Below are 23,035 nucleotides of genomic sequence, written 5' to 3'. Positions count from 1 at the left end.
TTTTGGATAATTGTAATCATATGAGATGAAATTTATCAACAACAGATAAGTTGTAAACTGGTTTAAGACAATATCACATTACAAAATAGTACACAAAGAAAATGTTTACCTTCAATAATAGCTTCTTGTATAAACATTTAAATAAATTAGATAACTAGTTTGTTTTGGTTTTTCTACCTTATACATATGAGCTAAAACTAGCATTAGGTTAATGACATTACATGACATCCACAAATTATTAAAATGAAATATTATTGACAGACCAAACATGTATATCATGATTTCATGATGTTACACAGTAAAAATGACTGGAAGAATATTTTACCAAAATACGGCCACAGACATCCTTGCAATCATGAAAGAATCGATGTAGTTGCCAGGAAGCGGCTAGCATCTGTATTCGAGTGTCTATGAGCTCCAGTAAATCTGTCCAAGCTTCATTAACATTATCCTTCCATTCAGCAATGGTGGCACTATCTGAATGACCCAAGGTGATCAAATTGTCAGCACTCTGGTTAAAATCTATTACTCGTTCAGTTCCAGTATGTTCAGTATCTTGAGCAAAGGCTTTAAATCGTTCTTGGAGCACCTAAAGTACAAAACTTTAATCTTTTACTTTCCTGGGGATCAAAGGTCTAAACTCAGTTTTGAGAGTAATAATATGAATCTATAAAAATAAACAAAGCATCATATATCAAGGTTATTTTAATAATATGTATATTATGTTCAGCTCTATTTATGCATCTTTTCAAGGCACCCTAAAAAACAGATGAGATCTTAAATGTTTATTAGCTAGGTGGATCACTTCTAATTCTGCCAAACAATTATGCCAAAATAAATAGTAAAATTTAAGGAAACTTTTCAAATCATGCCATAAAATCCTTCTTAAGTTATACAAACATGCTACTTAAATCCTGGCACAGGAACATAAATGTCACACTGTCTAAATTTTGGAAAATGTTCTATTACAACTTACTGTAACATGATTATAATCCTGCCCAAGTTCCTGAGATCCTGCTACTACTTCTCGTTCAGCTATCCACTGCATTAAGTCATCCACTTCTCGATTCAAAGAAAATAGTTTAAGAGCTTCATCCAGTTTACCACGTCTCTCGAAAGCAAGATCTTTAAGCCCAGCATACAACTTATCAATCTGAGACTGTCTAACTGTAAGCTGATCACTGTATATTTGAAACAAAACAATAACCAGAGGTTGTGGTTCAATCCATAAAGAAACATTAAAGTTCTAGATTTGAGTGGATGTAATAAACAAACATTGTCACAATAAATTATTAAGCTTACCTTCAGAAAAAAAATATTAAATATGCTTTAGTTTTCCAACATTTTGTTATGTCAGCTTCACTGGAAGAGCATAACAGTAAAATAAAATTAATATAACTGATAACTGCATTTCAGGCATGCTCCTTTAGTGAACTGTTGGGAAAATTAAACATATCTAAAATAGTAAATTTGTCTATAGATGAATCTTTCAAGTTATTTCTACAAAAACATACTTTTAACATTTACTTACATATATTTCTTGAATAAATTATTAAGCCTAAACATCATGACTTCTCATTGTACAGTCAGCATTCAAATATTAATTTACAAGGTAATTAGCAATAAACTAAAGGACCACCTAAACAACTCTTACATTTTTTCAACATATAATATGTACTGGTCAAAAAAAAAATTTCATTTTCACTTTTATTCATAAATAAAAAAATAACAATATTAAACTGAAACAACCATGGGGTTATAACCAGACATGCAGTGTGGTTTATCTTCTACTTATTTGGAAACACAAAGGTCTTACATCAGACATATTTTTTTACAAAAAGTCTAATGCTGAACAATTGCTATCTTTCACATAGATTGTATGGAAAAATTAAAATTTTGTTAATGCCAAGTGCATCACAAGATCAACATTTTGTAAGTTAACTTTAATTTAATACCACAAATATATATATATATATCATGGATTTGTTATTTCAAGCTAAAGTCCAAAAAAATATACCAAATTACTTGGATTTGCATAAGAACTTATATTAATAATAACTTATAATATTATCTTTAGGGAATGAAATTTAATAAATGTTCTTAGATAATAATTATTTAATTGCAGGTTATATCAACTCTAGCCATTAATCAAACAAGTATAGGATGTAAAACACCATTCTAGTCACTTAGTGTTTGTGACTGCAACCATCCAGTCATTTTCCAAGAACTCTTTTATAAATGTCTGGGAAAAAAATTATCATTAATATAGGCTTGTTTGGTAGTACATATAAATAATACACTTGACAAACTATTATGAAATATCTATTTTTTCTTCTTTTAGACAACCTATGAGTTTACAAAACTGCAAAATATTTCCATATTGCAATACCTTTCTGGGTGACTTTCTGCAACAAGATGTTTAACAACATCTCCTAATTGTTTGACCATATCTACATAATCCTCCACAGCATTCTCCAGAATTTCATGTTTTTTCATAAGATTCTGAGCACTGATTTCATCTTTCCCACGGTCATCTACCATCATGTACAACTCCTGTTCACTCATCCAGACTTCTGCTTCAGAAGCATCAAAATAATACTAAAAACAAAACATGACACATTGTAAAAGTAGATGAGAATAAACAAAAGTAGGTTGAACACATATTTAAATACTTATTTCAGGGATTATATTGGTAGTTTGTTGTCATGGTCGAGTGATGATCTTTATGGATCTTCTCTTGTCTAAAGTTTTGTTGAGATGATAATGTTTAGAACTCTGTTCCGAGTTCTTCATCAGGTCTTCTTCAGAAACAGCATAGATTCTCTTTTAGGCAGAAGATGATCCAAAAGAAAAACACTACCATATCAAAACACTCTTAACCACTTTAAAGATAAATATAACCACTACTATACCTATCTACTAAATGTATTTTTACTGAAGACTGATAAAGGTCAAAATAATTGTAACCTACTGACCACAAATGCACTAAAAATATATCAAAATACTGTTTACTATTCTTTGAAAATAAACAGAAAAATTACTATCTACTCTTAGTTTATGTGAACACTTACCAGTCAAAAGTATATGGAAACATTGATAATTGTTGTGAATAAACATAAAAAATAGTATTAAAAACAAAAATATATGTCAAAACATTATTCATTTTTCAAAACAGAATAAAAAATAATCGGAAGATTGTTACAACTATTGAAGATTTCTATATAGTAAACGTTTTTGCTCTTTACTGATAATGTAATTAAAGACATTGTTGCTTTTATTGTACAAAAACGGCAACTGTACCTGGTGGGCTTTTTCGGATTCTTCAAGTTTATTTTTACGACCATCCATGGCATCATTTAATTGTTGCCATAAAGCTACAAGCTCATCAATGTGTTGCTGGAATTCTTCAGCATCTTCATGGCCTTCCTCAATCAGTTTCTGTCCATTTACACATACATTCATGATCCTTGGCTCATGGTTATCTATCTCTGTACGAAGTGACTGGAAGTTAAGCACAAAAAAGTATTATATTCCTCTTTATTAACTGAAATAAAAGGAAGCATAGGCAATAAAAAATCTTTGTGCAAATGAACATTAACTATTGACCATACCAAGCAACTAAAAGATTACCACAGGAAAAATTATCTAATTCTATACAAAAATCGAAAGACAAACATCAAGGGTAAATCAAATCACTACAGAAAGGAAGAGTTAGGAAAGTGCTAATTACCAACCTCTTTATGAAAGCAAAAAAAATTAAAAGATTTGTATTCTCATCCAAAAAATTAACAGTTGCAAGTTTTTTTGTCCAGTTAAACTTTTCATTACACACACCATGACTATTTTTTGATATTATTGATAAAAAATAATGTCATATTACTTAACAAAGCTGGCTGTTACAAAACAGACATCCTGTATCATCTTTTATTTTTACAGTCTAGATGAAAGAAATAGGGCAAGTTTTCTATTTAAATGAAAGAAATAGTAAAATATATATATAATTCCTCTAACAATTAACAGAATTTTTCAAATTCCACAAATTGTAATATCAACTTATAAGACTCCCAATGTTTACAAAATTACAGTATTTGATATATATATCAAGTGCAAAACCAAAATGAACGACAAATTTCTGTTTCACCTGATATTTTTTCTTCAGCATTTGTACACTAAAGAGACTATTTCCACAGTCTGTTGATGAAGCTAGTGGAATCTTCTCTTGTATCCATAGTTTCTCATCTTCTATATCTCTACGAAACTGGTAGGCTTCTTTTTTCTTTAAAAGTTGGGTTTTCCTTTCCAGTAATGGAGCTTGAAGGCGTTGAAATCTATGATTATTCAACAAAATAGATGGCTTTTAAAAACAATATGAAACGATGAACAAGAATTTCAAACTTTAACTTCAACACTACTAGTTTTAAAATGAATGTTTCAAACAATTCAGAGTATTTAATATTGTAGTTCAGATTTCCTAATGCTAGACAATCAAATGATACAAAATATTATGACAAATTCCACCTAATATTATGAGATAACTAAACAATACAAAATTTTATGACACCTCCCATCTAAGGCTATAAGCTCAAATAAAAAAAAATTACTTTGAAATGGATAAATACTTTCTGATGTTCAATATACCAAGTTTAAAAGGTTTAAAAATAAGACAGTCACTGAAACATGGAATCTTACTCTCAGATGTCCCACAACTAGCTGCTAGGGTTAGTGCTCACAACCTTTAATTCTTCCATGTTTCAATGAAAATACTTACCTTATGAAAAAACAAAAGTTTAAAACTTGTTTGTTATATCAAACCTTCTGAAAGTACAAATGAAAGTATGTAATTTGGTTCTAGCTTCCGTCAGTGAAAAATAGGTATAAATTTGTTGTTTTGTCGTAAGTTGTTTCTTGTATTGTCCTTGCAAGAGTTCCTCCAATGAAATATTCTTCGTACCATTAGAAAAATGTTAGTTCTTTTGTTCCCAATTCAGATTGTGTGTGTCTATGTCCAAAAAGGTCATACTGGTTCACCTAATTTCCACCTACCTCTCTTCCACGTGTACCTTCCTTGCTTGAATGTCATCACCTTTATCAGGTTCCAACTTCTCTAGAAACTCAGCCTGATTCTTAATTTCAGACACCTGTTTGGACTTTACTGCCATTTGAGTTTCTATCATCTATACATAAAATAAAGTGCCCTTAGAGAATATTCTAAATCACATATTCTTACCATTTTAATGTCATGTTCTTACCAATTAACTAGTTTAGCATTCAATGTATAATACATTATGACATATTTTAACAATAAATTTCGGATAAAATTTTTATTGAACCTAAAACCTGAAAGAACATTACGTGATCTTTGTGCAATAATTATTTACTTTACTATTACGAAAAAAAAAAAACACGCCTTAATATTAATTGTTTATAGAAAAGTATCAACACAAAGATGACAGTTTTTTTTAATGTAATGATAAATGTTTTGTCAAGAAAGTAGGAAAAAAAGTATAGAAAATTTCAACCAATACAAAAAAAGGAACTTATAGTGGTACTATATTACACTATTTTTTTTATTCTAACCTGTTGTTTTTGAAGAATGATGTTCACACTGGTAAGATCCTGGCCCGTTTCAGCAGATAGAACTTGGTTTTCTAAGTCGGTAATCCAGCTGTCTACATCATCACAGGTTTGTTCATAAAGAACTGGTCTGTTGGCATTAAACAATTTCTCTTCTTTCTCCTTTATTGTCCTTTCCAAGATTTCAAACTGCTGTGCAAGATCCTCCAAATGGGGTTCAATGATATCTTTCATGTCAGGTTTATCAGCAATAAGTGCTTGCCCAGCCTGTATTAAATATAAAAACCATAAGAATTATTAAAATAGACACACTACACAAAGAAAACCCCTTGAGGGACTCTCTCTCAAGTGTTAAAAAATTCTTAATAGATGCTTTTCACTCTTTTCTACAGACATGTGTGTAGTCAATTTCTTTTGATTTATTTATTTCTTTGTTTTTATCTTATGTCATTGTTCAGATCAAAATAACACTTATTGTTTGATAATTAAGTTTTTCTTTCATGGGTCTTTTATTAATTTAGCTTTATTTAAAGGTGAATGTTCTATAAACTTTTGTTTAGTTGTACTTGGTTCAGTAAATTATTTCTATCACTTATAACAGAATACATGAATGTAGGACCAGCCTTTTCTACACCAGCAGAACACCACCAGCATACTCTCAACTGAATGGATGTTGTGTATTCATTTGTTAGTGTTAGATCACATTCAAGAGGATACCTCTATGGTCCACCACCCCAGCAGCCTGGAACTGGAAAGTGGCAAGAACTCCCATACTCCATTTGAAGAACAAGAGGGGGATAAAATGCAGTGGAGAGTCTAGAGGAATGCCAACACCAAAGACAGTGCAAGGACTGACCATGAAAACCTTATTTTGGAAAGCAGACTGCCCCCGATTTATTTAATTGAAGGAACAGCAGGGATGGGTTGCAATCCCCTTCTGCTTTACCCCTGCAAGTCCTGATAAATGCCAGGCGTGAAGAAGTAGGATAGGAAGGGTGGGATGAAATACTGGTGACTGAAGTTGACGTAGAAAAGATGGAGTGAGATGAAGAAGCAAAGGAGGGGCAGTATGGAGTTGAAGTACTTGAGGAAACCAGGGTTGTGCCAGCCAGTAAGGAGCAATCAGAAGAACCTGAAAAGGAGTGGCATGGATGGTTGAAATCAGCTGGGAAGAAGGATTGGAGGATGAATATAAAGGTATCAGTTGGTCCAATCCTGGCTGAATGCATCAACAGCTAGGGCTTGTGGATGAGGAACCGGAGACCAAAAAAGAGATAACTTGGAATTGAGGAAAGTGGCAAATGCATCCAGCTGAGAAGTACCTCACTGTAAGTATAGCCACCTAAAAACCTAAGGATCGAAGGACCACTCTGTGGGATAAAATTTGTCCAGTCTAGAAAGATGATCTACCACAATGTTGAAAGCACCCAGAACATGACACTTATCCCAAGCATGTGAGCCCAAAAAATTAGATCTCAAGTTCAACTACAAAGGCAGTGAGAATGGGTAGCACCTTGATGGTTGATATAAGCTACTAGTGTAGAATTGTCAGAATGGATCATGACAATTCGATTTCTGAGTATAGGAAGAAAGTGATCCAAAGCTTGTCATACCACCATAAGCTCCAAGGTGTTGATATGGTAAGATCACTTGGTGGTAGACCATTGTCTGTAAGCATCCTGCTGATTGGCCCACACACCCCAACCATGTAGGGACAGGATTATCATGGTCAGCCCCCATTCTGATAAGTGATTATCCAACCTACTCATGTAGCTTCGGACAGAAGGAGACATGCATGATGTGAAGACTCCATTTCTGAAGGAGCTAACAGAAGCCAGTTGCCCATGTAGTGGTGTAAATGTAGCTCCTGAGCATTCATAAGTCAGTCAAAAATTTTGACAACCTGACAAAAGACACACAGAGCCAAAGTAAGCCCAAAGGGCATGGCATGAAACTGGTACACAACCCCGTGATGGACAAATGGAAGATAGCATCTACATCAAGGAGAAATAGGAAATATGTAGATAGGCATTCGAAACATCTACCTTGGTCATCCATAATCCTGGAGAGAAAGTCCACCTTAGTGTGAGAAAGGACTCCATTGGAAAATGGGGAAGATCTAGAAATTGATTGAGGTGGGAGAGATCAAACACAGGGTGCCAGTCCCTGCTTTTCTTGGGTACCACAAACAGCCTGGAGGAAAAACTTGGGGAAGGATGGCTGACAGACTCAATAGCTCTCTGTGATCGAATAGTCTGCATTGCCTCTGACAGACATAGACTGTTAGGAGGATCCTGAGGTAACAGATATGGGATATGGTAACAGGAGACAATAGAAAGTGGGGAAAGGAATTGAATGACAAGTCACTCTGACAAGACCTGAAGAACAAAATGATCGGTAGCAAATTCCCACCATATGTGAACAAAATTGGTCAAACAAGCCCCCACTGGACCAGAACCCACAATATAGTCACTGGTACTGCTGGTGATGAGGAGACCTACATCGATAAACACGATGAACTGTGAAACCCCTAGTGGGGGGAACAGGTAAATAACAGGAGGGCATCAGACGTGGAACAAGGGATTGCAAGAGTCCAGAGTGTGAAAAATGAGCAACCAAAGACAAAAGGGTCCACACACAATTCCAAAGTTTCAAGAATATTCCCGGAAACTATTGGAAAAAAAGAGCCACCCGCAAGTCCCATAGATCAGTGGATGGTAAATGAGCCTGGGACAAAACAATGTGCCTCCCCAGAAGATACAAACAGCAAAGAAACTACATGTGAAGAGACAGAGCCAAGAAGGACACTTGTGCCAAGGTAGAGGTAAAGATTGGAGAGGGTATCCCCTAAAACCCTCAAAAGATCTGTATAGTGTTTCAAAAAAAGGGTGCATGGTGTACAAGTACTGCAGGAGAGTCGTAAAGGTGAGAAAACTGGGCCTGGGATACACAGACAGGATTGTCATGATCAACCCCCATACTGGCAGTAGTTATTCTAACTGTTGAGAATCAAGAAAGGGGTAATCTACCTGATGGTAAGCCAAGGCAAACTGATCCATAACCCACAGAGGGTGAGGTATGCTGGCATCAGCTCGCAACTGAGAAACAAAATGCTCATGCTCAGCATGAAACCCTGACATCAGGAGAAAGAGGGAAAACAATATACTGGAAGGAAGAGATGTCGTGTAATGAGAATGGAACAGGATTATAAGAAATCAAGGAAATGGATAAAACAGAACAAACCTTAGAAATTATGTTTACAAAAGGATGAATTAGGCCTAACAGATTCTGCAGGAGAGACACAGGAAGGTACAGCATTATTGGGAGGAGGAAAAAGGCTGTCAAAATCCTCATCAACACAAAGAGGTTTGGCAGGTTCAGGAGGAAGTCAAGCACTATCAAGAGAAGAAGGTCAACTCAGATAATGTTCAATCTCCCAACAAATTAAGGCCGAAAATTCCTCAGTTGATTCCCCAGACTAGAAGCCTGTGTAACTGTGATGATAGCAAATTATAGAATCTCCGAAGTGGTAACATTAACTTTGATATTCATCATAAAATTATGAAAATTATTAAAATAAAAAAGAAGAATCAAGATAAGTTATCACTGAAAACTAAAAAATAAAACAGTAGTAAAAGATATAAATGATCTTTCAACTTCATATGATAATATTAAAGAGAAAAATGCATGATGAGAGTACAATCAAAACACATCTCGACTATAGCACTGCTTATCAAGAAGTAATAGTTTGGTAGATTTGAATAGAGGGAGTCACACGCGTCAGGAGAGTATGTTGCACTCCTATTGGTGAAGGGTTGTCATTGGTTACGTGGCAGTGCAAGGCAGCTGTGGCATGCGAAAATATTTTGCATATAGAGGGCAGCACTATGTGATCTTATTCTTTAATAATTTTGGTCCTTATTTTTCTGGTACTTGCTTAAGTCACATTAACAAATAATGTTGCTTGGCCCTAAAATAGATTGAGAAGTGCTGATCTAGTGGAACCTCAAACCAAACCAAATGATACGGCTATTTCTAATTATAATGTATCTCAAAGCAATGCCAGTCTTCGTAGCATGAGGTTTCCAACTGCAAGGTAATCACATTACACAGTTGACTAATTTGTTTCTCAATAATAGCAAGAAGCTTAATAGAACTTATTCTCCCCAAAAGTAACTTTAAAATGAAAGATCAAGTTATTTGCTTGTTATCTTAAGGGACTTAACATCGCATGTTTTGTCATACTTTTACCAGAGATAAAAATAGAATAATAAATTGACTTTCTAATTTTGTTTGTTCAATATTCTTTTTAACTCATCAATGTGAGATTGCAAGGAATTGCTTATGTTTAATGCTGCCACTGACCCAAAAACATAAAAGTGGAAGAACATGGAACACCATCTGATGAAATACTTTAACCATAAAAATAAATCAAATGCTTTTATTCTGAAGAAATAATAAACTATATATTTTTAATTCATCACCTCAACTAACTTTTCCAACTGAGGTTTGTTGGAGGCAACTTCAGCATCAAAGGCTTGGTGTCGAGTCCATTTGCTATGAATAGTCTTTGCACTTCGATAAGTTTCATCTTGGGCAGTGATAAATTTTTCTTGCATCCAATCAGAAAACTAAAAAAAATTAAATTATAAATAAATCACAATGAAAATAGTCATGTTGGTATATATATAGACAGCTTTGAAGCTCATATAAATGTTACTCCCTAAAGTATTAAGTTATGTGTAAGTGTATATTAGATATATAAAACTAATTTTTTTTTTTGTATAACTACAAAATTTATATTATAGTAATACTAAAATTAATAAACTACATGAAAAATATGTTGTGTATGTGTACGTGCATGTGCATACACTTTCCTTTTAATCAAACCATTAAATTAATTCAGTAAAGAATAGCTTTTGAAAATCAATTTTTAACTAATTTTCACTACATTCCTACATTAGTGTCAAACTTACTTCATCACAGTCTTGTAAAAATTGATGAAGTTCAAGTTGATCCTTAAGTTTGTCCATCTGTTTTATAGCTTCTTGATGATTAGCATTACATCTGTGAGAGGAGAAATTCATGAAATACAAAATGAGCTATCAAACTTGATCTATATACCTAATAGCATAAAGTAGCCAACAACATAGCTGGGTGAATATAATGTCACTGAAAAAATATCCAAACTAGTCATAAAAAATTCACAGTAAGATACAATAAATGTAGAAACCAGTAGTTCACAGGACACTGAAACATGTCTTACTATGCAAAAGAAAATTGTACTCGTAAAACAGTATTACACGGAACACTGAAGCATGTTTTACTACACAAGAGAAGGAATTTGTACTTGTACAACAGTACTACACAGAAAACTGGAACCTGTCTCACTAGACGTAAAATAGTAGTATGCAGGAAATTGAAACCTCTCTTACTACTCAAAAGAAACAATTTATAAAATAGTAAACTACAGTACATTGAAACCTGCCTTACTACACAAAAGAAGAAAACTGTACTTGTAAACAGTAATATTCAGAATATTGAAACATATCTTTACTATGCAAAAGAAGCAAAATAAATGCAGCTTACATATTTTGAAAATGAAAAATGTCAAACATGGGCCATGAGATTTCTATGATCTGAAAATCACTGGAACACATTTAACAACCACATGAAGTTATTCCCATAACACAGTTACACTTTACACTTGCTAAAAAGCAATATCTTTATACTTATTTCTAAAAAAAACTTCTCCATTACAATTGTTTAATTCTTTTAAAAATAACAAAATAAAGTGAAATTCCATGCAATATTCTTATTATATATACACCCATTTGTAAGAGCATCGTTTCATAGTAATATGTTAAAATTAAGTCATAAGAGCACAGTAACAATTCTAACAGTATAAAATGTGGTTTTATTGAGATAAAGAAATAATTTATTAATTGTAAACTAGTACTTTTACATGCACACAGAAATTTATGTAAATAAATGGTCAAGTGGTAAGCATACATTCGTGCTGAGAAACAACTATTTTCACTCTGAAATAATTTTATATTTCTATTGCCTATGATTAAATATAATCCTGCAAAAAAAAAATTTTGTTTACGAGAAACTTAAATTTTACTTACTGCTCTATACCACCATATCATAATAATGTTGAAAAAGTCGAAAAATTCATAGCATACATAAGATAAGCTAGTTACAAATGATATTTAAAATGTTTTTCAGAACTCAGTAGATCAGACAACTGGAAATACAATGACAAGTAAATTTGAAATATACATATTTCACTTTTTTTGTACTATGGATTTAAAACTTGTATGAATAGTATATAAAATTTTTCACCTCTCTTTGATATTTTCAGCCTTCTTGTGTATTCTATCAGCTGCAAAATGACCTTCATTACATATTCTCTCTGAAAACTCAACAACACCATTGATTTTCTCATCATTTGCCTCCATGGTTGAGAGGAAAGCCTCATGTTGCTTGATCATATTTTCTGTTTGTTCCAAGTTAGTCTGCATTGAAGACAAGTGTTATTATTAGTATAAAAAATAATATTTTCAACACTTTAAATCAAACAGAAACTAAATCTGTTGACAAGTTTCCTGAAATGCAATATATGACCCAACAGACACTACAAATTATGTTATGATCAACATTAGTTTAGATTATGTAAAGTAATAGATGTTTGTGCTAGAACATACAGACAGTATTAGATGAGACATAAAATTTAATCACTTTTAATTATGATACATATATAGAGCAATCAATAAAATGATGAGTTGGTAAAATATATATATAGCTAATATTAGTTAAGATGTAACACTAGTATGATATAAGGTAGGGTTAACATAGTTACAGTGATAAATGTGGCCACTAGTAGTTACCACATAAAAGATAGCTAATTATAGCTGTGAAAGAGGGGGAGGCTCAAAATGGTCTTGAAATATACAAGTTACTTGGGGTGATTAAAGTTTTAAGTAGCCACTAATGGGAGCAGATTCTGGCCTATATATTGCTGTATTGCAAAATGGGTGAGTAACACAAGCAAGCAAGTCATTGAAACTTTTCTACTATACACACAAGGAAACTGTACTTGTAAAACAGTAAATTGTAGAACATTAAAATTTGTCTTACTACAAAAATGAAGGAAACTGTGCTTGTAAAACAGTAATAACTAGAACATTATAATCTATCTTACTACAAAGAAGAAAGAACTGTACTTGTAAAACAATAATAAGCAGAACATTAAAATTTGCCTTACTACAAAAATGAAGGAAACTGTGCTTGTAAAATAGTAGTTGTTGGAATTATTAAAAACTGAGTGAAAGATATAATTCAGCCTGAAAAGGGGAGAGCAAGCAAGGAAAAATTATTATACTTCAGGGGCCCTCAGCATAGAAAAGGTTTGGAACTGCTGATTTATAACAATGATCACTACATTTTTCATAAATCTCTGTTGAATACTGTAAATGTTCAGTTCCAATCATAAACTGCAATCTGAACAACAGTATTATTATTAATAGAACAAAATGGTTTATAAGCTGAATGTTATTATAATTATGAATATATGCTTTCAATTTCTGTAGAACTGAATTTCTGATAAGCTATATCAAAACAATGAAGTCTTTCTCATGTTAATGAACAAAATACCAACTCATCGTTTATTGTCACTAAGAGAAACATTTTTTGTTGTACTATAAACAAATAAGATACAATGTAATATTTGTAAGTAGATAAATCCTATTTTTGAATGAAAATAGTTGAAATAATAATTACAGGACTTTTGTCTTTTGAAAGATAATGTTCTTGCTGGTTGAGTATAATTTCTGCTTGTATGGCATCCTTCATGAACATATGAAGGTTCAGATTCTGTGACAATAGCTGAAGCCTGTTCTCCCACATCTGCAACAATTCAGTCCAACCATCCTGAAGGGCTCGTAAACGCTGAAAGAAAAACTTTTAATTAAGCTCTTAAATATTCACAGCCATGGGTTATCTGATTTTGTTTCCAAAATGCACAACGTTTTACTTTTTTAACTCTCTCAATATGACTTGGTCAATCTGATCGACCATGTGACCTTTTGGTATTTGTTTAAAGTCTTTATAGATTAATACTTATAGTTTTCAATATAGTATGTATATCTTCATGAAATTTGGCAGTCTTTCAGATAACATTACAAGTCTTTCACATGCAAAAAATCATATTTTTTAATGAAGTATTTTTAATAAAATCAAATAAAGATTTGTCCACAAATATATTGAGATTTGTTTTCAATAGTCTGTGTGCAAAGTAATTTTTCATGTTAAAATTAAAAATACTTTTCCTCATCTCAAAAACCTCAAATTTCTTTTGTGTAATCCCTAAAACCTCCTAAATGTATTTCAAACGTTTTTTTCAGTAAAACTTTATAGTTTATCTGTTATTTTCTTTACCCTATCTCAAAACTGGGTTTGGTCAATTTGACTGACCTCACAACCACCAAAATAAAATCAAAATTAACATAAATTACCTTTTTTCTTTCTAGAATGACTTTAAATTGTAATATGAAACTACATTCGTTTATCCTAATTATCTCTACATTCATAGCATTATAATCAACTCATAATTAAATTTTTTTGCTTTATTGCCCTTTGAACTGTGTCTAGCTACTATCCTTGCAATAAAAAGTTGTAAATCACTTGGAGAATGTGCAGGCCATGTTACGCTTATTGAATTACATTACCCATGAGCTACTAAGAGCTGCTTGCATGCGTGCATCATGAACCATTTAAATTATATTAATACTGTTACCAATTTTACCTACAGTCTTAAATAACTTTAAAGATCCATATTTTTAGATTTTAGTTACTTTTATAACAATAAATAAATAATAAATATAAAAAACAAGATATAAAGTACTTACACAATCTTCTTTTTTCTTGCTCTCAATTGTCAATGACAGTTAAGCCTAATTTTTATAGTACTAATAGTAATGCACTTAACAATTTTTATTTAATTAAATAATGCACCAAAGAATATAGACTAATAACACATGCAAAAAATAGACAAGTTCCCTTACCTCTCAAAATTTTTCTGGCTTTCTAGCTATGCACCAAGAGCCGTTATAAATTTATCCAAGCTTTCCCATGGGAACGATGTTGCTACTCTGAATGAAATCGACTTCTAACTGTTCAGAACATAACGTTATACAATACGTCATTTGATAGATGAAAACCTTGACTTTCTATTGGTTATAGGTGAGATATAATGAAAAATAAGAAAGAACTATCAATGAATTATGAAAGAGAGGATGTGACAGGTGGGTGTGGCAGGAGGGGTCTGATTTTCTGTTTGATAGCTCTGTAACCAAACAAAATTGAAAACTATGTAAATTATGATTTGCCTGAGCAATAACGATTTCATAGAGTGTAAATTATGTTTAATTTCATACTTCTTTGAAGGGTGGTGGATAAAATATGGATGATGACATGCTAAGAGAAAATGTGTCACGTGGGTCACACTAGTGGAAATTCAGGATTTTTTTTAAACATTACCTTGTAGAAATAAGAATTAAAAACTTGTATACTATTAAAATATGAATTATTAGCTAAGATTTTATGCTATTCTAATTGATATAACATAAACAAAAAAGTAGTTTAATAAAATTTGAATGTAAGGCGCTAAAACCTTGTGTCATGCGCCGTAAAGGATACCCGGAGTGATAGGGTTAAAACCAATGAAACAGACTTGAATTAACAAACTAATTGCTAGTTGCCAATAACATGAGAAGGACAATTATAAGAATGTCACAGTGCCACTTATTCCAGTTGTTAATACTAAAAATAATCATTACCAAAAGATATTAGCTTGATTATATAAGTTTCTTTTAACTCTAAGCATGCAGATATATTCCATGAATGCTATCATTTTTTTAAACACATTTTGATAAGCTATTTACACACTAAATTAAATTGCTTGTGGGTCCAACTTTTTTGGTTACAGTCTCTAATAATACAAGAGTTACACAAATAAATTACTAAAAAAAAATATGAACAGTACTGTAATTAATTCCATTAATTCTTTCTGGAGCCCATTTTGTATTTTACTCAGTAAATCAGTGATTTCAACAAATGTTTTTGATCAACAATTCATACTGAGTGTTGTAACATGCAAAAATAGAGAATTTATGAGTAGGATGCAATATGTTGATCCCACCTATAGTAACCAGTGTAAAAAAAGTTGGTAATTTGAAGGTTAAAACAGGATAACTTAACTTCCTGTTGCTTCTCACCTCATGGAGGAACATGTACTGTGAATCAGTTTGATCCTTTGTGACTTGTTCACCATACTCCATCATTTGATTAAAATCATCTGCATAGTTGTTAATTTCTTCTTTGATTTGCTGATGATGACTAAGAACAGATTCTGCTTCAGCCAGACTGGAAGGTATATCTTCAGAAGCCACATCTTTCTGGGTCTTAGTCAACCAAATTTGGAAGTGGTCAAGGTCACGCAAAAAGCGATGGAGGTCTCCTGCTTCTTCAAGCTTTGAATCACGATCTTTAAGCTAAAGAAAGTATGACAAAGATTCAATATGTTTACAATTCATTTTGGCAACAAACATTTTGATTCATTGTACCCAACTTGCCATTTGTTTTCAATAATTAAAGTGTATCAGAATGTATTCTATTGCCAAAGCCAGTGTTGTCATACTAATATTATGCAAAAATATTAATGCCTTTAAAACAAAGCTATTAATTATTTTTCAACTTCTTTAATTAAATATAAAGGGCATTTATCTTTTATCACACGGCAATCTTCGGTATTAAACCAGAAGGAAATACCTCAAATGTTATACACTATCATAGACTCATAAATATAAAAATGGAGGACACAATGTAAAACTATTACACATGCTTTATCCATATGAGAAGAAGATATTATACCAGGTAAGTCAGCTGCTCCCAGACATTCTTAATTTCAGAAATTCTTCCACGTACTACTTCAGCCTCCTATCAAAAAATTTCAGTTTATCATAAATAGTATTTTTCTTAGTTCACTCTCTCAATAACTTTTAGCATCTATTGAAAAAAACAGTATACTGTATAATTGCTAAATGTAGTTACCATTTTTCCTAATACACTGGGTAGTGGTTTAGGGTCCAGACAATTTGTCATAAGCAAAAATAAGAAAATAAACAAAAACGTCAATAAATGAGCTTTTTATATAATTATATTTTGGACACAAATTTATGATGTAATCTGTAATTTATCATTTTAGCCCTAAAGATACAAGTTTGTTTTTTGACAAATAATGTTAGCTCCATTGGCAACATATTGCCATAAACATGATCAAACTGTTAATTTATAGTTAACATTACTTTACGAAAACTTCATAAAGTAATATTGTTTGTAAAGTTACAGAACAATATGTTAGAAAGTTTATTTGCAGCTAGATAGTAAAAAAGTTGGTTCACAAATGCAGTATTTCTGTCATCACAATTTGTTTATCATAATCATATATTTAACTCCTTTTCAGTTTTAAAAAAATGATGGATTATATATCGATCCTCTTCTCAAGCATGAACCAAGTTTTGTAGCTCTTGATGTAGAATAAATTATTTTTTCTAGGAAGATAAAGAGCTAAAGGTCACTAGAAAAAGAATAATAACCTAAAAATGAAATTAGCATTTAACTAGAAATAAGCTTTTCCAAAGAGTAAATGTTACCTCTGGTTGTTCCTTTTGAATCTTTTCTGCTTCCTGCTCTAAAGAGTCAAGCTGAAAAAAATAAATGTGATTATCATATTAACTAAACAATCCAACTCACAATACACTTTCACATTATAATATATTCTAACAAATATTTTAATAAACTTTCTCATATGCATGCACATTATTTCTTTCTTCACAATACTCCAAGTCTGCAAAATATTTTTATTTATTAATCTGTAGTATTTCTTATCTATTAACCTATATTATTCATTAATCTGCTATTTCTATCATTAAAATAATCAGCAAGAATTCTTTTTAGGCTGCTACTTCTGCTATCCATGAAATACTAGTAGAAATGCAGCAGTGTTTAAAAATACTGTTTAAATCTATGGTGAAAAAATTCAATAAATATTCATTCTCTGCCATGCCACCTCCAATGTACAACACTTGAGTTCCCAAGTGAGAGAAAAAACTAAAAGTGCATTCATATTATGTAATGAAAAATAAATGAATAAATACGTTAAAGTTGAAAGAATGAGTAATTGTGGAACCAACTATATGTGATATTAGACCACAGTATTCCTTTGCAGGAGGTATCAGCACTACTCAACACAAAATGGCACTACATGTACATGCTTGACCTAAAAAAATGTGTTTGTGGTATTTGAGGCAAGGACCCTCAAACTCTGAAGCCTGTATTAAAACTCTGCCTGTTTGTTTGTTTTTTATATATATATTGGGTTTGACTCTTTGCATCAGTTCTTAAAAATTTGTTTGTTAGTAAGCACAAAGTTGCACAATGGTTTAGCTATGCTGTGCCCACCACAGGGCTTGAAGCCTGAATATTAGCATTACAAACCCTCAAGTTTACTGATGAGCCATCATAAGATTTCTTAAAATAACTCAAGTAATAAAAATAAATAATTATTATTGATATACAATGAATAAGAATAATAGTTTCTGTGAATAAATCAGTTTTACAATAAACACATACAACACAAGTTAAAAATTTTATTATCTTATGATTACTTCTACAGAATCTAAAATACTGTCAATCTTTGACTAATAAAAAAGGCTCCCAACAACAAATAAGCTCTCAATAAGAATGACTTTCAAAATGTCATCATTGACCAATATGTTCCAAACATCAGCCTTAAAAAACAAAGAATTTTGTAGTATTTGCTAGGTTTTTAATCTATCTATATTTCAAAATATTAAGAATCAACAGAACACTATAGGTTGTGCAAACATTTATATATTTCAAGTGAAATAACATGTAATTTAAAATTTGTTCTTCTTAAGATTCAGCTAACCTTGGCTTGTATAGCTGCCAGATCTCTTTCCATGCCACTTAGTCTTCTCTGTAGGGTCATGATGCCAGCCAAGTCATTATCCAGCTCCTCTGTGGCCTGCAGTATCTTTTTCTTCTCTTCAATCCACGTCTATAGCATTATGTAAATGTCAAAGTTTGAAACCAATAATAAAAATTTATCTTAGAAAGAAAATCAGCTTAAGTGAGTTAAAGTTTATAAGTTTGGTCACACATCTCACACCTACTGCCAATGACTTACTAATTTACTGGGACAAAAAACAACAACAAAGGATCTCCAAAGATTTGATTTTTTAAATGTTAATTTTAATACAAAATAAAATGAAAAAGTAATTATTCTGATGGTCCAAACACTAGACAAAATTTAAACCCATAAATTTGTAACATAAAATTATTTTTAAACAGTAAAAACATTGCTTAACATGTTCATAGTGTGATTTCTCTAATTATGCAACAGGAACGTAAGGCCTCTTTGTGAACTCTGCCTTAGATACAGCTAATTTTATGGCTTTGTTATGTTTTATGACAAAATGACTGCATTGGGAACTTTCTCTTGAGTGCACCACCAGTGGTACATGACGTCCTGTCTTTACCCATTTAAGCTTTGGCTGTCATGTACCATCAGTGGTGCACACTCTGATTTAAGTAATAATAATCACATAATTAAAACACTTAATTCTTTTTTCTCTTTTTTGCAGCCTAATCTTACCATTTTTTTAGAAGTATGAGTATTTCATAATTTTATGGGCTTAAAATAATCACTACTGTGGATGATAATAGTTGTATCCTTATTATATTACAGTCTTCATAACAGTTTTCTTATTTATGAAAGAAGTCTCAATTAGTGCTTTTTTTGTTTCAATTACTCACAATGAAAAATTTAATGCCAGTCTCTAGATGAAATTATAAAATAAAAAGTGATTTAATCACGTAAATTTGTTTTACTTCAGTTGTCCTTTCAACATGGCATTTGTGCTCCACCAGTGGTACATGATGGAAGGTGTGCCTTTATTATAGCCATCTGTATAAAGTAAATGCTTCATATAGGACTTTGGAGATATGAGGTAGAGTTATATCTCATGGGTGCTGTGTACCATGGGTGGATCACAACAACGTCCAACAGAAAACATGCTTATGTATCACCAGTAGTGCACAATGTCGTGAATGTGTTAAGTACTATATAATAATAAATTAATAAAGTTAAACTTTCCTTAATACTTGTAGACAGTCTAGTTTACTTCTATCAAATGTCAAACAAAACACAAATGGCACCTAAAGAAAATAATTCTATTTATTGTAAGCTCTGATGAAGAATATTTTGCATACTTACAGTGGTTTCTCTGCATTCAATGTGAAAAGTCTGCACTCCATGTGCAAAATCAATTTCTTCACGTTTTTCTTCAACTAGTTTACGCAGAGTTGCCCATCTTAATGATAAATTGGAAGTTAACATTTTCTTACACTGAAAATGTATTTCCGATAGGTACTTACCTCTATCACCCAAAGCTATTTCTATCTTGGTTTGCCCTCTAAACATTGCTAAAAACAGTTTCACTAACAGTGCACCAGTTTTTTATACCCCTTCATTTTCATTTCAGAACATGCATTGATCATGTGACTACCCTCCATCAATCACACTGCATCATCTATACTATTGCAACTAGATCCTGAGGAGGAGGGAAGGAGATCTGGGAAGTAGTTAGAGGGGGAGCAGAACTGAAGGCAAAAACCTTCAGATAGAACCCATAGAACCCACAGACATCTCAGGAAGTGTAATGAAAAAGACACAAACTAAACATACTTAGAGGAAGTACTCAATAATAACAAACTAACAAAACTTAGAAATTTATAGTCTACAAAGTACATAAAAATAACAAACCTGCAAAACTATGAAATTCTACCTAAAACAAAACACTGATCAACACCTAAAGTACAAAACCACTAGAAGAAGATAAAAGTACCTTAAATTTCTAATATATAAGACAACCCAAAGAACCTATAAGACAAAGGACACAAAAGTAAAATCTACCCTGAAGAACATGAGAATAAAAAGGCACCCAAATTTTGACTCAAATCTAATCTTCAATTAGATGTGACTAGTAGTATATAAAAAGGAACTTACAAACTAGATAACAAACAGTAAAAGGAAGTAAAATTAAAAGAACCAACACACTCACAAAGTTAGCTGAAAAATACAATTACCCAAAGGGTAGTGATCATGCAAAACTAATACATATACCGAAAATTAAACAAAAACAAAGTACTAATCCAATTATATATGAAAATTTTAACTAATTTAGATGGTAAAAGAATTACAAAAATCTAACTTACCAGATACTCAGTAGGGAAGACAGGAAAGACCTAAATTATCAATTGCAGAAATGAGGTTCACCTACACAAGCACACATAAATTCACTAAATATTGGAGTGAGGAATATGCACTGAAAAACTTACCACAGATCTCCTAATTTCCATTGTTTCTACTTGTTTGTTTTAAAAATATATTTTCACAAATTCTAATTTGTTCATATGAATTTGTGATTTAATATGGTGGTTGATGAACTTCCTGCGTTAGTAGACAATGGTTCTGATAGGAATTCCCAGGTATCAGGGTCAATGATGTCTGCTGGGAAAGCACATGGGGAGTTCATGTCTTATGTTCGGCTGATGATTTCGCCTTTGATGTTACTAATGTTTATGAGGAAGGAACTACTGTGTGGAACTTTCTCTCTATGGCACTTTCCACCTGTTACCGTGCTTCCATGTAATCAGCTGGCTTAGGTATTGCTGTTTTACCCAAACACAAGAAGTCCTGATATAAATTTGTGATCAAGCACAATAAATATTTTGTAGCCACATGGAGAATGAGTTAAAACACATGTCTATACACTAGAATGCCAATCAAAAAAGTGAGGATTGTGCTAGAATAGTAGAGGGTGCAGTATGATTGGTGGAGGGTAGTCACATGATCAGCACTTTCTGTAATGGCACAAAAAGGAAGGGGTATAAAAGACTGGAGTGCTGTTAGCAAAACTTTTTTAGCAATGCTTAGAGAGCAAACCAGATCAAGATAGCTTTGGGTAAAAGAAGGTAATACTATTTTGGAAATAATTCATTCACTAAGGTAGTGTTAAAAATTATCTGAATGCATTATGCTAAAATTTTACTAAATTGGTCAAAATTTAACAATTTTTTATGTTAATCAAATATCTACGATTAATATAATTACAAAATCTTACATTATTAACCTCTGATAATAATATTTCTTATAGAAGATATCTAAACAGATACACTTTTTTACCTGAAAAAATGTATACCATTGTTTGATACCTCCATATCTAAACAGTTGTATATTTTTCATCTGAACAAATCAATACTTTTTGAATGGTACTTTTATATTTAAAGAGATAAACATGACTTTTGTCTTTAGTTGAATGTATCTTTATACTTCTGATTGATACCTCCATATTTAAACAAATGTACACTTCGTTATCTGAATAGATCAATACTTATAACTAACACTTACGTATCTAAACAGATATATTTTTTATTTGAACTGATGTACAATTCTTCATCTTAACAGGTCTATACCTTAACACTGCTATATCTAAAAATATATTCACTTCTTCAACTCAAGTGACCTATACTTTTATAACTAATACTTCAATACAGTAACAGATCTATAATTTAATGAACACTATTCATGTATCTCAATGGATACACAATAACTTATTTGAACAGATTGTAAACTAGAAAATTCTAATTTCATTTTGTTATAGTTTTGTTTATCATTCATTTATTATTCCTTATGTCATTTAGTTCAACTAAGATTTTTTAGTTATATTAAAACACTACATCACCTTCTATCTAGAGCACATTGATTTTGAGTGTGTACGTATAATGAAACTGACACAAGCTTCCCCTAACAGTGACGTACAGATATTAATGTTGTGAAAGATTATGTAGGCTACTGGTAATAGCTAGTCACATTAGTCACTAAATAAAAAAGCCTTCCTTGATCATAAGAAATAGTTAGAAAGAGTTATTACTAATTATTGCTGAATATTGTTCTTGATATTGAGAAGTGGTTTAATTTTGAAACATTATGTTACTCTCTGGTGAATTAGATAATTTTTCTAATTCCCAGCTTTATTTATTAATGTTTGTACCTAATCTTGGCCAGACATAGGTTTACAAATCATTTTTTTGGTAAGTGATACAATTTGTATTCTAGTTGCTTGAAGGTTTTATATTTAACAAATTTGTTTTTGTTTGACCCTGGTTGTAGCAGCATTTGGTTTTGTTCAGTACAAGATGTATCATCTGATTATACATATATATTTTATGTGTGTGTGTGTGTGTGTGTGTGTGTGTGTGTGTGTGTGTGTGTGTGTGTGTGTGTGTGTGTGTGTGTAAGTGTATATATTAA

At 31.8% G+C, this 23,035-nt stretch overlaps 1 protein-coding gene across 3 annotated transcripts in view; it reads right to left on the bottom strand.

The window, feature by feature from the left end:
• LOC106466907 (spectrin beta chain-like) overlaps positions 1-23,035 on the bottom strand; it is a 92,444-nt gene that overhangs the window by 31,163 nt on the left and 38,246 nt on the right. For all 3 annotated transcript variants that reach the window (XM_013927217.2, XM_013927233.2, XM_013927242.2), the window contains exons 19-34: positions 19,937-20,033; positions 18,590-18,718; positions 17,292-17,342; positions 16,510-16,575; positions 15,855-16,130; positions 13,360-13,527; positions 11,923-12,095; positions 10,551-10,641; positions 10,059-10,205; positions 5,578-5,841; positions 5,044-5,174; positions 4,142-4,328; positions 3,301-3,501; positions 2,390-2,598; positions 977-1,181; positions 326-589 (exon numbers count right to left, since the gene is read on the bottom strand). In XM_013927217.2, the coding sequence (XP_013782671.1) occupies positions 326-589; positions 977-1,181; positions 2,390-2,598; positions 3,301-3,501; positions 4,142-4,328; positions 5,044-5,174; positions 5,578-5,841; positions 10,059-10,205; positions 10,551-10,641; positions 11,923-12,095; positions 13,360-13,527; positions 15,855-16,130; positions 16,510-16,575; positions 17,292-17,342; positions 18,590-18,718; positions 19,937-20,033 (2,659 nt within the window). The remainder of the gene's footprint in view (positions 1-325; positions 590-976; positions 1,182-2,389; positions 2,599-3,300; positions 3,502-4,141; positions 4,329-5,043; positions 5,175-5,577; positions 5,842-10,058; positions 10,206-10,550; positions 10,642-11,922; positions 12,096-13,359; positions 13,528-15,854; positions 16,131-16,509; positions 16,576-17,291; positions 17,343-18,589; positions 18,719-19,936; positions 20,034-23,035) is intronic.

The sequence above is a fragment of the Limulus polyphemus genome, unplaced genomic scaffold (genome assembly GCF_000517525.1).
Source record: "Limulus polyphemus unplaced genomic scaffold, Limulus_polyphemus-2.1.2 Scaffold76, whole genome shotgun sequence".
Classification (NCBI taxonomy): domain Eukaryota; kingdom Metazoa; phylum Arthropoda; class Merostomata; order Xiphosura; family Limulidae; genus Limulus; species Limulus polyphemus.
This window is presented reverse-complemented; position numbering and strand designations above follow the sequence as displayed.